Source organism: Pleurodeles waltl, chromosome 3_1 (assembly GCF_031143425.1).
Source record: "Pleurodeles waltl isolate 20211129_DDA chromosome 3_1, aPleWal1.hap1.20221129, whole genome shotgun sequence".
Lineage (NCBI taxonomy): Eukaryota > Metazoa > Chordata > Amphibia > Caudata > Salamandridae > Pleurodeles > Pleurodeles waltl.
In genome coordinates, this window is record NC_090440.1 from 1,952,670,608 (window position 1) to 1,952,688,375 (window position 17,768).

At 45.9% G+C, this 17,768-nt stretch overlaps 1 protein-coding gene across 1 annotated transcript in view; it reads right to left on the reverse strand.

Annotated features, from left to right (window-relative positions):
* Positions 1-9,371, reverse strand: part of LOC138285841 (trafficking regulator of GLUT4 1-like) — a 162,264-nt gene extending 152,893 nt beyond the window's left edge. The window contains exon 1 of the mRNA XM_069226273.1: positions 8,559-9,371. Within this exon, the coding sequence (XP_069082374.1) occupies positions 8,559-8,942 (384 nt within the window). The 5' untranslated portion in view covers positions 8,943-9,371. The remainder of the gene's footprint in view (positions 1-8,558) is intronic.
* Between the last annotated feature and the right edge of the window lie 8,397 nt (positions 9,372-17,768).

Genomic DNA, 17,768 nt, shown 5'->3' on the forward strand with positions numbered 1-17,768 from the left:
AGCCTTGGTCAACCAAAGGGGGGAAGAGAAAGTGGGGGAGGGAAAGGTAGAGTGTGAACCCCACATTAACCCCGCCCCGTGTCTTATAGCCTCCCGAGACTCCACTACCCCGCAATAAAAGGAGCTGTACAGAAAGGAGAAAAAGGAGTGGGGGTGGGGTGGGGGGAACAGAAGGGCAGCCGCAGAACAGGAGGAAAGGAGGAGGGAGAGCAAGCGACCAAAGTAGAGTCTCAAGTCCAGCAGCGGTCACAGCATTGGTCATCCAATTCAGATATCCATTCACAGCGGCTCTTCAGGCGTTGGTGCTGTCTGAGTCCTGTGTCAATCCACCGTCCTCGCGGGGGGAACCGGACCGAGTGGACACCTCTGCAGTGACGGATTTCACCAACAATCTCGCCTCTTCCCGCTCCCGGTGTCTCCTGTCCAAACTCAAGGTGCCATCCGATTGCAGTATCACCTTGGTGCACCGGGCGGCACGGCGTCGCCTACTGGTCTGGCGCAAGGCAGATTGTATGTTACCCATTTTGGCGGGCTGCTCACAGACTCCTGCACTCTGGGACCCTGGTGTTCCACCGCCATCACCCAGCTCTAGCCAATCCCATACCGCCTCAGGTGTCTGAAAAAAGTGAGAGCGGCCTGCATGGAGAACCTTCAGTTTAGCTGGGAATAGTAACATGTAGGTATACCCAAGTTCTTTCAGTTTGCGCTTAACACCCATGAAGGACTGTCTTTGGAGCTGCACCTCCCAGGTGTAATCAGGAAAAAAGTGGATTATGTGGTTCTCATAGGAAGGGTCTCCATATTTGCGCACCTCCTGAAGGATAGTGTCCTAGTCCCTGCAGTTTAGAACCTTGGCGATGATTGCTCGGGGGCACCCGGCGGCGGTGGAGGGGCCAGTGCCCTGTGTGCACCTTCCACCACAAACACAGTTGACAGGGAGGCGTTAGGCAGTGCTCTTTTAAACCAGTCCTCCAAAAATGCCTCTGGGTTCGTACCCTCCGCCCCGTCTGGAGCTGCACCTCCCAGGTGTAATCAGGAAAAAAGTGGATTATGTGGTTCTCATAGAAAGGGTCTCCATATTTGCGCACCTCCTGAAGGATAGTGTCCTAGTCCCTGTAGTTTAGAACCTTTGCGATGATTGCTCGGGGGCACCCGGCTGCGGTGGCGGGGCCAGTGCCCTGTGTGCACCTTCCACCACAAACACAGTTGACAGGGAGGCGTTAGGCAGTGCTCTTTTAAACCAGTCCTCCAAAAAGGCCTCTGGGTTCGTACCCTCCGCCCCCTCCGGGAAACCAACCACACGGAAGTTCGACCTACTCGCTCTTCCTTCTGCATCCTTAACTCTCAATTCCAGTCGGCGCAGTTTAACCTCCAGAGCAGCCACCGGTGTCTTTAGGGTGTCAATGTCAGCCCGCATAGAGGTCACGTGTTGTTCGGTCGCCACTGAGCATTCAGCCACCACTCTCAAATCCGACATGGCAGCAATTTGTGACTTTACTGCCTGTCCCGAGGCCTCAATGGCCGCCAGGATTTGCATGCCAGTGGGTTCGCTTCCTTTGCTCAAAGGACAGGGGTTCTTGCGACAGAGACCCACCGATAGTCTGAGCTGTATATTGGTCCATCTGGGTTTGCTGCGTTCCCTTCCTCGCTTTGTCCTTGCCCATGGTGCACACTGCACGTTAGCACCCGCTTTCACCACTTGTCTAGGGCACCAAGGGTCTCAGTGTGTGCAACATGGCCAATTCATAATCTCACTAACTCACCAGCTGTAGAAGCAACGTGGAGAAGGGCCCAGCGCAATTCAACCGGCTCAGCGCCTCACATAGGTCTCAGCCGCACACTATGACCGTGCGCTAAAACCACACCACTAGCGCTTAGATTGCCACTCAGGAGATTCACAATGTCTGGTGCCGTGTAGGTCTGGGGGGGGAACCAGGCCAATCGACACAGCATCCGCTCTGTACTTCCCCAGCGCCGAGATAAAGCGGGGGCGGAATCCGTTTCCCACTAGCGCCGATCTGCTCAAGCCATATCACCGTCCCTGGTACACCCCTCTCATCGAGCTCTCCGGATGGCACCACTCAACACCTCTGGCCACAAATGTGATGGCAGGCCAACACGCTGGGAGCAGGCTGTCGCGTAGGGTTGAACCAGCTGGGGGTGGCTTAGCGCTTCAAACAGCCCCCTCAACTGCGCGATATCGCTGAGCATCTCCTCCTGCTCTCTGAGGGCTGGCTGGCCCGCAGGGTCCCACCACAACTGGAGCCGCACACGCCCCCGTGGGGCCACTAGGCCCTGAGACAATCACAGACCCGGCCCGCCCCTCGTGACGGGCAGAACAGAAGAAAAAGGAGGGGAGGTGCCCGCTTCCCACTGGTACTGACCGCCGCAGGCCAGGACACCGCCACCGGGGGGGTCCCTCCCTTGCCAAGAACGCCAGACGGTGCTCCAGGCTAACGGCCAACGAACATGGCGGCCTCCATGTTGAAGTCAGGCAATTGCTCGGGGCCCGGCAGCGCGGCTCAGCCCCAGTATGGCTCCCCCCTCCCGCGGTGCACCCCCATCCACGAGACCCCCTTGACTACATTGCGGGGTCCGCGGAGCCTCGGGCAGCAGGATGGTGCAGAATTCCGGACACGGGGCCGCGAGCACTTCTTTAGTGCATCCGAGCGGCCATCTTGCCGGCCACACCCCTACATATAAATTTAAATTAATATAAAAAATATAATATAAAAAAAATATTTTCTTAGCAACTAACTCACCTAAGAAGAATAACACAGCATTAAACAATATGTGCTTAATGAATATATAAAAAAATAAAATACTTATTTAAATAAATAAGCATTACAAAAATTACATGATATTTAATACATTAGGTAAAATACATAATCAAACCATTTTAAAAAAACATAGCATTCAATTAAAATACACTTATTTTATTTCATCTACCCTCTCTTTTCCCCTACAAACCTAGAAAACCACAGTTAAAATATAAATTAAATAAATCACTATTAAACTATTCACATAATTAACAATCATTTCTATAATTAACAATGAAAAACTATCTTATAATAATGTATAAATTTTGTATAACTCAATGACCGTCCCACTGTATACCCCTACAAACTCAAAAACCCACTACTAGTGTATAACGTAAAAAACTTTGAATAAAAATCCGTTTACATAATTAACAGTAAATTATATAATTAATTAACAATTACAAACTAATTACCAACACATTTTATTGTGTATAACTTAACGTCCTACCCTATAACTCTACAATCAGAACAACCTGCTACCAAAATTTAACTTACTATATCTAATAATTAAACTAAATTAAAAAAAAAAAAAAAAAATATATATATAATACTTGCAATGAATAATTAATAATCAATTAAAACTTGCATAACAATAAAAAATAAATTACAAATAAATTAAGCATATTTCTAATTTAAATAACTTCTCAACCTGTCCCCCTACGATCCCAACAACCCGCTATGATACTATAAATCACTAATACCATTCAAGAAAAAAAAGAAAAAAAACACTTAAAATTAAAGACTACATTTTTAGAAATGAATAACGATTATATCAACAATACTTACAACTAGAATTATTATAATAACTAAAACACTTTAAATAATTCCAAAATAATATTTTCACAACTATATTATGGGCAATGATATAAAAACATTCAAAGTCTATAAAACAACATTACTTACCAAAAAAAAAACGATATTCTTGACATCAATATTCTATACCACAGCATTTTTGCACCACAATATTTTTCCCAACGTTTATGACTTCACTGTTCAAACATGCACATTGCCAGACAACCTAAGTGCATAGTGAATGACATTTTGCACTATTGCATATACATTTTGCGCCATTTTTCTACATTTGTTGCAGCAAACCAAACAAAGGAAGTGTTCTTCACTCTATATTGCAGAACTCTTTTGTTACAGGACAGATATGAAGAATAGGTTAACATGTACAGGGTAGTTTTTGCTTACAAATAATCTTAAGTGTATAAAGTAGATTTTAAGAGACCTCCCCTTAGGAGATGTTAACCAGAAAGTAGGCTGCCAGCAGAGATCATTTGAAGAATGCTCCTTTGATGAGTGGGTCATGTCGTGGCTGTATTGAGGAAGCCCGTCTGCACTGTACCATGTAGAAGGTTTTGAGGTGTCAGTGGGCTGGGCATGGGACCCTGCAGGAGACTTGGGGAAACATTCACCGAGGATCATAGAGCAGCTGCCTTTGCCGGGGGAGGGAGGCAGCACGTACATGGGACTTTGTTGGGGAGTGAAGGGAGGAGTTAGGACAGAAGACAGTACCGACAGAGAGTTAGCAGATGATGAAGCTATGGGCAGCGGTCAGGATACTGATGCAGAACTATGGCAATCCACCTGCTGCCCTGAGTAACCATGTGCAGCAGCGGGAGTGGGTTTCTGTCACCTTGAAGGGCTAGTAATGCTGAACCTTATTTTTTTAAAAACATTTTGAAAGCTTCCCAACCAGCCTTTATGCTATATATCACTCTCACCTGCACATACCCCCGCATTCACAAAAACAGAGCAAGATGTCGATCATTCTCCTACATCGCACCCTAAACACGGAAATACCTACCTCAACACAACAGGGCCTCCTCCTCATTTCTTGAGTTGCTGAGGAGGCTGAAGACCTGGCTCTTCAAATAACTCACACCCACTCACCTGCTCAAGTGCCTGACTGCCCTCACAGATGATTAGTGTGCCCTACAAATCAACATAACATAACATTGCAAGTAAAACATGTTTATGCATTGTGAGTTCAAACTTGAGATCCTCTGCATGGAGATGTATAACAGAAGTGGTGACAACACTGTGCAGAGGTGGTGAGATGATCACATTAGCATCATTTTAAAAGGCCTGCGACGTAGGAAGGAAAGTAAATGACGTGTGACAGCACCAGGATATAACCAAATAATAGCCAAGCTCTGTGGTGGGTGATACAGTACGACTAGCTATGGCCACCAGGAGTGCACTGGTGGCCATCTTCTGTTATCATCATTGCTATATCTGTGCATCCCTTCATCCTTTTCTAAAAACCCACCCCCTGTGCCACAAAGGTTTTATCATGCAGACATCACGCAGACACTGGACTTCCTCTTCATAGCTCCTGCCTTACAAGACGGTGCTCAGTGTAACATTGACCTACCACAGACTGGATGGATTATTGTCATCTAAGTAATAGATTTTATTATTACTCATCTCACTGGTACCTACTGTATAAACCTCAGACGTTTGGAAGGCATAATCCCCCTTCGAAGATCCTAAATTGAGACTTCCATATAGAGCTTTAAACCAGGCACTTAAACCACTGAGACACCTTATCAGCTTAGGGCCTTTGTCCACCCGCTTCGTTTTTTCCTGTGGTCTTTTCCACACAACAACACCATCTTCCTCTGCGGTGTTGGCCAGGAAAACACCCCTGGTCTAGGGTTTACCATAATTACTCAGTGCACATTATTAGGAAAAGCTGCAGCGAGCATTTAATGGGTCCATTCATCTATGCCACCGCTCCACTCTGCGAATAACTGCAGACACCGATCGATCCCCCACCCATGCGGTCTGAGCCGGTCGGCCTGTGCAGAGGAGTGAACAAGGGGTTCTCCCCACCCTTCTCTGCCCTCTTGTGCCTTTAGGCGCTACACCTTACCTACCAGGATGAGGCAGTGGCCGTTTCAGTTAGTGGCAACTTGTCCAGATGTCTGATTGTTCCCTCATAGCTCATTTGAACTATGAGGGAACGATATAAAAGGTGCGTCATGCAGCCCCCCCACTCGGAAATAAAGATACAAAAGCTGTGACAAGTCAAATGGTGAATCGTAAAGCGGCGATGTTCAGCTGCTTTGGCAACAGTCGGATGGTCACTCTGGAGATTATTCTGTATAAGGATGCAAGACCCTCACCCACAGGCGCGGGGCATCACGCCAAACATGGCCCCAAGGCAAGTTCACTCCTTGCGTCACATTGTTGAGACTGTTCTCAGCGAATTTTCAGGAAATGTTCTGATGTCCTGGACAATACTCCAACACTGAGTCTATAAAAATATCAACGATTTGTACCACGACACAGCAAGGAGTCACTTTAGTGCATGGGTCGTCGACCATGCTTTTACTTTCATTTGCTTGATAGATTTAATGTAAAGCCTCAAAGTTACAGTTCAGCCACTCCTGGTACATTTGAATAACAGTAAACGTAGAGAAACCCTCCCCCCAAAAAAACCTTAAATTCAGAAAAAATAGAGTACCGGAAAACACTGAGAATTCTGATAACTGTCTCTTATGGGTGTAAGCAGAACTGCGAGCCGAGGAGAGCGTGTCTATAGTGCCTCGAGACCCAGGGGTAGAGAACGCTATAGAAGCGCAGAAAATCGTTCCATCGTGTTTGTCAGAGAATTCGAGGGCCCTCCCTTGTTAACATAGGCATAGAAAACGAGGGCAGAAAGGAAACACAACATCCCGTATGACGGCGGTTCGTTTATTAAAACGTGGGCCGATCTCCACCCTCCTTCCCCCCCGCCCTCCCGTTGGGAAAATTGAGAATTCGTATGCAGTTTTAGAGGTATTTCTTTATAGTAACGTATGTTACGTGCATCTCTTACAAACGGTATGGTGCGCCATAGAAACCAAATTATTATCATAAATTATTGGTATTATAAGATCACTCTCTTTCCTTGAGTCCCCGTCAGTTATTACGATTATCTGCTGCTTTTTATTAACCCTGGGCCAAATTCACGAAGCTTTTGTTTCAGTCAGTGTTCCTTACTCTCGGAAATCCAGGCGTAAACTAGCATCAGAACTGCGCGACCGAGTGGAGTCTCCGCGCCTCACGAACGGCCCTGGATTCAGCACCTTGGACTGCTCTCTCGAGGCTGCTCGCCTGTGGGCGCGGCTGAATGTGCCCGGGAACCCGCTTTAGGCGGCCCTGGGAATCTTTCAATATAGCAAATGGCAAATTGCTTAGCTAGCGACTCAGACCCTCTCTAGAGAGACTTATGAAACCTACCCCGGCTCCAACGTTCATTATATAACAAGTTTTCAAACATGCGGAGTAAATTGCTAACCCGTCTACGGGCAGTTTTGATGAGAAACACGTGAAATATTCCAGTATTTCACGGTCTGGAATGGTATTGGGGAGTGTGATTTATCCACAGCAGCGAATCATGTATATGCTGCTCGATCTGGGCTGCTTCAGAGGTGGTTGGGCTGAGAACAGCCTCTGTTGGGCGTCCCTCTCTCAGGATGTACCCCGACGAGAGGGCTGCTGCGGTGGACGAGAAGCCCTATCATGGGAAGGCTTGCAACGGGCTCTATGTGTGTGTCTAACCTGTCACACATCCCATGGACCCTCCAGATATATTAAAACTACGAAGTACCCAGTGGAGGTCTCGCGAGCAGTGCGTCCGGAACCAGACACTCACATCACCCTGATGAAAACGCACACTGTGCATTCAGCACTATTTGGTACCCAGCCCTACGCTATACAGTGGCCGATCCCAATACAGAACTGGGGTACTTATTTCGTTGATTTTCTGTACGAAGGACTGAAACGCGCATTACTCACTGTGCTTAGAGTCCAGAAGACATATAACTAGGCGCACAGAGCGCCTTCTAGTAATTGTTTTGGCTAGCGGTACTCACAGAGGCAGCGCTGCAGTACACCGCACATTCAGGATCAATAACATTTACCAGGCATTCTCACAACTCAGCAGCAGCTCGCGGAAAGATGCCTACTCGAGTAGCCAGTAATTATCTCTCTCTGTCTCCCCCCCTTCTCTCCATCCTTTACTCCCTTTCACCCTTGTCTACCACCTTCCCTCTCAATTGCGCGCTTCTCATGCATTTCCTAATATACCTTGCTTTCTCTTTCCTTATGACTCCCTCTATTTCTCCCTCCTCCCCCTACTCTCCCCTGTCTCTGTTTCTTTCTCCCCTCTCCCACTTCCTTTTTCTTCCGCCCCTTCTCATCCCTCCCGGCTCTCTTGCACTCACTCCTCCTCATTTCTTTTCTCTCTCTCGCCACCCCCGCCCTCTCACCAATCTGTCTCTTCCTGATCTCTCTTCCCTTTCTCCCTCCCCCATTCTCTTCGCCTTCTCCCCCCTCTCTCGTTCTCTCTCCCTCCACTCGCTTCGCTCCATTCTTACGATTGCACAATATGCGTTTCCAAAGGATCCCGCAACCCCAAAACCTTAACACCTACATTTAGATAAAATGATGGCGCAGTGACTGTTTCTCTTTAGAAAACCGTATCTGCACCATCACGAGCGATTCAATGTGATCTAGAATACGTAACTGTGCCGTGTTTAGAATAAAAGGTTCACACCTTTAATTAAACAGTTTCCAGGAAAATAATACTAATCTGAAAAATAGAAATGCTCCCAAAGTTAACTCCCCTTTTCATCGCTCCACCATAGAGAATACCCCCCTAACGTGCGGAGATGAGAGAGGAGTTAACTTAATTTGTTAATTCCATTTTGAATGCAACACAAGGGGTTTCTGTTCGGTACTCACCATGATGGAAAAGACTAGCGCCACGATATTGACCGGCCAAACCGGGCAGAAGCAGGAAAATATGGCGAGTATTAGATAATCCGTGGGCCGCCCCTGCTCCTGGGCGTTGGTGGTGGCCGTGGAGGAAGCCCTGGCCAGGCTGACCCGCGAGGGCGACAGGGGCGCAGACTCCAGGTGCCCGGCGGATACTGACTTGTAGGGCACGCCGTTGCCGTTCTGCTCCATGTCCATGGACATGGTGACCGAGAAGGACTTCTTCATGCCGTTCTCCTCCTTGCCCCCCGAGGTGGTCAGCAGTTTCTCCGTCTCCTGCGAGTCCGCTGGCTGCGCGTTGGCGCAGTCGCCAAGGGTCTTGTCGAACTGTGCATCTGTGTTGATGGCCATGGCCGAGTCTGCAATGGAGAGGGTTGAGTCCCTGGGTGAAAGCAGTCCCTGTAAGAAAGCAACTGCTAGACTTCCATCCCGGGCCGGGCAAGAGTGGAAGAAAGAGGGAACAGAGCACCCCGGTTCTGAGCCTTCAGGACGCACAGGGAGAGAGGGGAGGCTGGAAGCGCCGTGCGCAACCTGGGGAAGCCCGGGGGATTCCGAGCTCCTTCAAGAGTTAAAGACCGTAAGCGACGCAGGGAGTTCCGCTAGGAGCTGAAGTACCCTCACCACCTCGTGCCTGAGAGCTGCAAACACACTGGCCACCACTGCTCTTTCGGCGCAGCTAAAGGCGCGTGAGTAGAACAGTCGTAGCAGGGCGAAACCAACTCCAAACGCAAGATTCTGACTGCACTGGATTGTGTCATAGGCTGGGTGAACTTATCCACCCCACCCACCTCTTCTCATCACATGTGCCCCTCAGCCCGTTCTCACCGCCTGTCCTCACTCCTCCTCTCTATATGTGCTTGAAGTGGGGTGAATAAGGTTGGTGTGGGGGCGCTCTAAAAGGCGTGTGGTCAATAAAGCATAACTCATAATCTTCCACAAGAGGCGTGGCCAGTGTAATGAGGGCGCGGTCTGAACAAGCAGGCTGGAATCCCGTGCTTACCACAGCCTGCCAGCTGACCATTATTGGGTGCCTCTTTGTGTGTTTTCTGTCAGTGCTTCCAAACATGTCTCGTAACTATAAACTCACGCACACTTAATAAGTCACACCTATTGGCTTTGCCAACGGTTGCGATAATTGATTTTTAACCAAGATCGGCTACATGAGCAAAACACACATTGTTGGGAACAAATGGAATAACCTAACATTATGTTATTTAAAACAAGCCAGACCCCTTGGCTTTGCCTTTGTCTATTAGAACTGATATTTAGCAAATATCAGATAAATAAACAACAACCATATTGTTGGGAATAATTGGAATTGAAAGTGTTTCAATTCTGAAAATATGTAATTCTGAAAATATTGGATTGTTTGGTTGGCGTGCTTTTGCAATGATTTGGAGGGGTTTTCCCAACACCTTGCAACAGCAGTATTGTGCTCTCAGTATCTGTATAGTGCCCGTCTGCCGTTTGGCACCATAGCGCTTTCTGAGTCTGTTCAGTGTTTACATCGACTACTATTGTTCGAAATCTTACAAGGTGAAGTAGTTTGCAGTATGTATGTGTGTATAGTGTGGGGAGGAGATGTGTAGGTCACTTTCAAGAAGCTCCAACTGTTTTAGACCTTGGCCATCAAGAAGTGGTTGATTATTCAAAAGAGTCAATTAACACATCTGGTTACTGCTACAGGAAGGCTGAGTGACAACCAAATGCAAAATCTCACACTTCATTTTGCCTGTGTCATGGCTGCTCCAGACTAGACATAGCCCCAGTGATACCAGCCCTGAGAAGCATTACTGTATACAAATTCACTAAAACAGACTCCGTCTCCTTCATCCTGCCCTGATCATCAGCGGGAAAGGGAAGGCACATCTCTAAGACAGACATTTAAAATACAATGTGCTTGTTTCATGTTTTACTTCCATTTGGTTTTATGGCAACATGAAACCATATTTATTGTAATTCTATTTTCCCAGGGGTGATGGTGGTGTGTGCCTGTGTGTGCACTGGTGTTCTCATGGCTTACAATGATATTGCAACACATGCAAAAAATAATGTTATTTCTTTCTATGTGGTTGCATGCTGTCTCACAATACCTCCAAAATATTCCTAAAATCCCTGCATGAAAAAATACTCTGACCTAAAACTTCCAAATTATGACTCTCCTTTTTGTTTCGATTGATTCTCTAATTCCATTCCACCCACTGCTTGCCTCCTCTCCCAGGCCAGACTGGGAACCCAAAGCAGCCCGGGCAAATTTTATTAGTCCAGTCCGCAAAGTGTGCATAGCAAGCAAGCCTCACCACTACAACTGGGCTTGGACCCACTGTGATTAGGGTTGACTTTACTAATAACAATTTATTTCTATTCAAACAAAACCTTTCTAGCAAAATTAGGATAATCAAAGATTAGGAAAAAATATAACTTTCTAACCAGTACCATGCAGTGTGAGTGGCTGTCAGATTGTCTGTCTGCGTGTGAGAGTGTGTACATCTGTGTTTTAGTGGGTGCGTCAGTGTGTGTGCAGGTCTGTGAGTGGATTCATGAGGGTATCAATGGGTCTGTGAGTGGGTGTGTGACAGTCTGAGTGGGCCTGTGAGTGGGTTCGTAACTGTCTGAGTGGGTCTGTGAGGGTGCATGAGGGTCTGACTGGGGCTGTGAGTGGGTGCACAAGGGTGTCAGTGGGTCTGTGAGTGGGTGCGTGAGTGAGTGGGTGTGTGAGTGGGAGAAAGAGAGTGAAAGAGAGAAAGAGAGTGAGAGGGAGAGGGATAGAGAAGTTTTTAGAATGAGATATTTCTTCACAAATTAAAAAGACAAATGTATTTGTAATTTTCTGAAAGTAAAATCACCTTTCATATGACCCTTAAACTTTTTTACTTAAAAAAAAAAAAAACAGGGAAATGTGTCCGACTGGACTCGATCCCTGAATGCTCAATGTAGAGGTCTGTGACTATCACACTGAGCTATTAATTTTCTTTTGCCATTGATCTTTTGTAGCCCTTCAGGGGCTACTTGGGACCGCGAGATAGCTCTCAAGGGCTCCCCCGCGGTCCCTACATTATTATTTTTTTAAAAATTTTTATTTAACCAAACGCCCTTTATGGACTATTTGGCACTGCGGGAGAAGCCTCAAGGCCTCCCCAGCAGTGCCATTGCTTCAGCAAGCAAGGAGTTGCTTTACCAGCATCTCCGTGCTTGCTGAAGCAAACCTTTCATCTCACACATATTTGTGTGCAGGGAACAGAGATGAAAGATCCGCTTTCGGACCTGCTTGACAGCTCCCGCTCTCTGAAACTGGAATGTTTGCTGTGGCTTGGCTGCAGCTTTAAAGCTGCAGCCAAGCCACAGCAAACAGCTATGTCCTAGCTGTGGGCACCCCAGGACATAGCAGGAGCCGCAGAGTGGCAGTGGCTGCCCCCAGGGCCATGAGTGGCTCCTTGAGGGGAACCACATGGCCCCCCTCCAATGTAGGCAGAGCCCTGGGGAGGTGGTGGTCCCCGGGGATAATGAAAGTACAAAATGGCCCCCATCATTATTTAGTAATTACCCTGAGGGTTGTGGTCCCGAGGGCACAGGGGGGCCATGTGGTGCCTCACACTATTCACCCTAGGCAGGTGGTGGTACCCGTGGCTGAGGGGAGGCCATCTGGCCTCCCCCATGTTAAAAAAGCACTTTTGCCCTGGGGTGGTGGTCTCCGGGCTCAGGAGGCCGCTCATGTTCCTAAATTTGCCCAGGAAGGTGGTGGTCCCCAGAGTTGTGGGGGAGGCTGTCGGGCCTCCCTCACATTAACAAAGCATTTTTGCCCCAGGGGGTGTGGTCGCAGGGGCACGTGCTCCCGGGACCTGGCCCACTCAGGGACTTATTTAAAAACAAGCGTGGGAGCCCGCACTTGTTTAATTATTTTTTTTTTACCACAGATTCTCAGTAACATTTTTTTACAAAAATGTTTTTTAACCCATGGGCGTCCCTTTGGAACCCCAGCACCAGAGCTAAGGGGTCAAGGTGTTCGTACCCTGGCACCTTTTGTATTTTTTTTTCTTTCAGGGACTCGGCTTCAGCTGAGTCCCAAGATGGCTGCCAACACTTCAACAGCTTCCTTGTTGAAGTGTTGGCAGCCAATCAGATTTCAGCAGGAGATCGGAGGGGTCACGAATCCTTCGCATCCCTAGATATACAAATTTGGATTTTCTTTAATTTCTCTAAAAATACTGAACAGATTCACACCAAAACAAAAAAGGTCGCTTTCTGGACCAGGACCTACCGTTCTGCCAAATTTGGTGTAATTCCGTCCAGTAGTTTTGGCACTATCGCTGTCCAAAATCCCTAAGGAAAAATTAATGGGGAAAACATGTTTTGGGACCCCCCTCCTTCTTTTTCACAGCCCCCCTGAACGAATCACCCCAAAACTTTCCAGACAGCAGCTGACCGGATGGCAATTTCTTTTGAAAAGTTTTGTGAAGATTCATCAAGCGGCGCCAAAGATATTGGCAAGTAAAAAAAACACTTTTTATAGAGAAACTAGGTCCTAACTACAACTACCTAGTGACAACTGCCACTAGTTAATAGATATATAAATATACACATATACTCATATCTATTTATACAGATATATATCTATCTCTCTCTCTCTCTCTCTATATATATATATAATATATATATATATATATATATATATATATATATATATATATATATATATATATATATATATATATGTATATATATATATATATATATATGTATATATATATATATATATATATATATATACATACACATATCTATATATATAACCCACTGGTGGATGCCAGTAGGTAGTTATAGTTAGGACCATGTTTCCATAGAAAATGCATTTATTGACTTGCCTATATTTTTGGCGCTGTTTGACGAATCTTCACAAACCTTTTCCCAAAAAAAGTTTTGCACTGATTCTTGTTATGCAGGGAAAGGTTCAGGGTGATCTGTCAAGCTGGGGCCAAAAAACAGTGGGTGTAAAAAAGTTGCGTTTCCCACCTTTAGACAAGACTACAGCCTGAACTGCTGGACGGAATTACACCAGATTTGGCAGAAATTTGGCAGAAAATACACAACTAGACACTTTGCAAAAAACAAGTCGGTTTTCAGTGGAAAAATGTGATGTGTCCACTTAGCATTTTAGGGCATTTCCTGGTACGGGCACTAGGCCTACCCACACAACTGAGGTACCATTTTTATCAAGAGACTTGGGGGAACACAGAATAGCAGAACATGTGTTATGATCAATTATCTTTATCTGCATTTGTTAGAGGGTGCGTAAAAAATAAGTCATTTGGAGAAATGAACTCTAATTCACTTCTAGTATAGGTACCCACAAGTTCAGAGAAGTGGAAATAACCACTGCTTCTAATCTCCATATCTTGTGCCCATTTCAGAAAAACAGGTTTCCTTCATACCTATTTTTCACTCTTTATATTTCACCAAATTAATTGCTGTATACCCGGTTCACAATGAAAACCCATTGAAAGGTGCAGATCAGTTATTGGCTCTGGGAAGTTTGGGTTCTTGGAGAACCTACACACCCTATATATCTCTGCAACTAGAAGGGTTCAGCAAATGTAATGGTATATTACTTTTAAAAATCTGCCATAGTTAGAAGAAGTTACAGATGAAAATGTAGACAGAAATGGCAATTTTTAAATCTCAATTTCAATACTTTTTCATTTCAACTGTTACTTTCTATTTAGCTTTCCAGGATCCCCCATTGGTCTCATACCCATTCCTGTCACTAACTGGAAGGAGGTTGAAAGCACAAAAAATAGGAAAAATGGGGTATATACCAGTAAAATGCCAAAACTGTGTTGAAAAATGTGGTTTTCTTATTTTAGTCTGCCTGTACCAGAAAGCTGGGAAGATGGGGATTTTAGCAGCGCAAACCCCTTGTTGATGCCATTTTCAGGGAAAAAACTGATGCTTTCTTCAGCAGCACTTTCTTCCCATTTTTCTCCAAAAACCCAAATTTTAGCTGTATTTTGGCTAATTTTTCAGTCTCCCCACCCCAGGGTAATCCATAAATCCTGGATATGCTTAGAATCCCCAGGATGTTGGGAAAAAAGGGTGCAAATTTGGCATGGTTAGCTTATTTGTACAAAATGTTATGGGGGCCTAACCATGAACTACCCCAAATAGCCAAAAAAAGGCTTAGCATGGGGATGGTGGGGGAGGCTTAACAGCGAAAGGGTTATCTGACATTTGTACCTAACTATAATATCCCAAAGGCAGGAAATCATTAGATGTAGAGGGGAGCAATTCAGCCCTCCTCCCAGAGCCATTCATTTGCCCAGGGGACCCCATCTCCTGGGGCTGACTCAGGTACGATGTCCTTGAGTTCCATACCAAACCCCTGGAACATCATCTTTTCCTGCCCAAGAGCATAGGCAGGTAAAGTGCAACGTTCTTCCAGAGGGCAGGAGCAAAGCTTTTTCCCTGTCCACACTCTTGGGCAGAAAAAATACACTGAATTGCTCCTGGCCCACGGTGTCAAAGTAAAAACTGCTCCTGTGGGCTGGAAAAAATGTTGGCTTCCACTGTACCCATGATGGGTGTAGGAGGGAAGCCGGCAGGGCTGCAGGGGCCCTGGGCCTCCCCTTGCAGTGCCCAACAAGGGAGCAGCTGCGGCATGCCTGTGGTGGGCACAGGGGTACCCCACTAAAAAAAAATAATGCCAGCTCTTAGAGATGCGGGGAGTATATGGGGCGGCGGGGGTCCAGGTCTCCCCCAGGGCTTCCAACAAAAGAAATTGTCAGGGGTGCCCCGGGTGAGCACCAGGGCACCTTTAAATTAAAAAAAGAATGCCAGGTCCTGAGCGGCCATGAGAAATGGGACCACTTGCAGGGTGCCAGTGTGTCTGCCATGGCCCTGGGACTCCCCCCCGCAGACCCTTATAGAAAAAAAGCAGTCAATGTTCTGGGTGGGACAGGAGCACCCACAAAAAAAATGAAAAAAAGTGATTAATAAATGAGCTGCCACAGCGACTAATTTATTATTTACTGCTCTTTCAAGGAGCACCCCATAATACCCTGGGAGGGCTATTTATATTTTCTCTATTTTTATTGCTGTCCCTAGAAGGGGCACCACAATTTGTTTTGTTCTGAAGCCCCCCAGCAACATTAAAAAAAAAAATGTCTCCTGGATCATTTAAACCATGATCTCTGGAGAATTTAGTATAGTTTATGAAGCATTTCCCGGGCTGGAGCGCTTTCTTTACAGCCAGGAATGTAGCTGCCCCTATGGGCTTGTTCTATGGCTGCATCGTTATGTGGCCTAAACATGTATAAAAAATACATTAGGACCTCTTTTGGTGGTTGTTATGATTGCCTTTCTGGGCTAAACAATGGTAAAAGAAAGATTTAGCAACTTAAAAAAAAAATATATGTCTGACTATTTAAAAGAAAGAGTCACAGACGTGTTTTAACAAAATTAAATATGTTTTATGTAATAAATATTAATGAACATTGGTTTGTCTGTATTATTAAAATATCCATTTGATTGAAGCTATTGGTGATTTTTAGAGAAAGATCTGCTTTATGTATGGGGTTGGTTTAGTTGGGTGGGTGGGTTTAGCTGCCTGATGTGGGTGACTTCCTGTGGTGGGTGGTTGTGTAACGGGGAAGCTGCGGCTTGGCTGCAGGGCCAAACGCTGTGCACGGCGAGGGGTGTCTGCCCTTTTGGGGTTGGATGCAGGGCCTCACCGCAGGCCCTGCGCCCAAACCCCAGCGGCGCAGGGCTGTAAGTCATGAGTGGCGCTGGGTGGCTGCCCACAGGTGGTTGGATACATGGCATGGCTGCAGGCCAGGCCCTGTGGCCCAGCAACACACAGCCAAAGGCTGGGTGCGGAAGGAGAGTTGACTTAACATATGGTAATAAAATATTACCACACGTCACAAAAACCTCTAAAAATCATTAAAAAAAACACAAAGGTTAAAGTGACGTTAGGTAGGTAGGATAATGTTTTACTTTGCATTAACAAACCTTAGAAATCCACTGAAAATAACAAAGGTTAAAGGGGCATTATAATTAGATGAAATTGGCAATTAAAACATACCAATATAAATGAACAAAACCACTGAAATGTAGTAGTTACAGTCATCTCAAGTATCTCAAGTGGTTACAACTCGTGCTCTAAGGTGACTATAACACGCGCCCTTGACATTGCACTGGCAATTACCCCACGTATTACATCACTCATGACACCTTCTATGACATCATTGACAACATTCCTGCAACATCTGATATGACATCATTGATGACAACACTATGCCTGGCGGAGGCATGAGGTATAGTTAACTAGTTATTTGAGATAATGACAACTGGTGACTTTTTAAAATGTCCCTTTAGTCTTTGGTTTGGCAATGATATACATAAAAAAGGTTAAAGGGACGTTATAGTTAGCTTCTGAATTTACTAATAAAAAACCTTAGAAATTCAGCAGTTATAGATAGAATTATTTCAAGTAACTATCACTCGGGCCCTAAGGTAACTATATATCGCCCCCTCGCCATGCACAATTTTTTCTTCTGTAATTTGACTGCAAATACTTCAATTATATTTTCAATGACGTTATAAAAGTTGTCAGGATTGCTTTCATATCTGGGAGAATTAGCAGTGCTTGGTGAGGGTGTGAGTTATAGTTACTTGAAATAACTTTAACTATAACTGCTGAATTTCTAAGGTTTTGTACGAGTAAATTCAGAACCTAACCATAACCTACCTGTTACCTTTGGCTTTTTTAAGTGAATATCTATGTTTTTAAAATTCTATTTCCTAACTATAACGTCACTGTAACCTTTGTTTTTTAGTGAATTTCTATTTTTTTTTATGCAAAGTAATTTTAATTACTATACATTATTCCAAGCATGGCCTTCGGCCGTGTGCGGCGGGGGATGGGATGGCTGCAGGCCCTGCGAATAACCCCCTATAATCACCCAACCCTGCACCACGCATGGTCTTCGCCCGTGCACAGCAGGAGGTGGCTAGGCCCTGCACATATCCCCCTATAACCACCCAATCCTGAGCCACGGGTGGCTGTTGGCCATGCACAGTGGGGGTAGGTCACAGGGCCTGGCCTGCAGCAACCCCCTATAACCACCCAACCCCGCCATGCAGGGCCGAAGGGTCCATTTCTCTGGAAGTGAAAATAGGGGT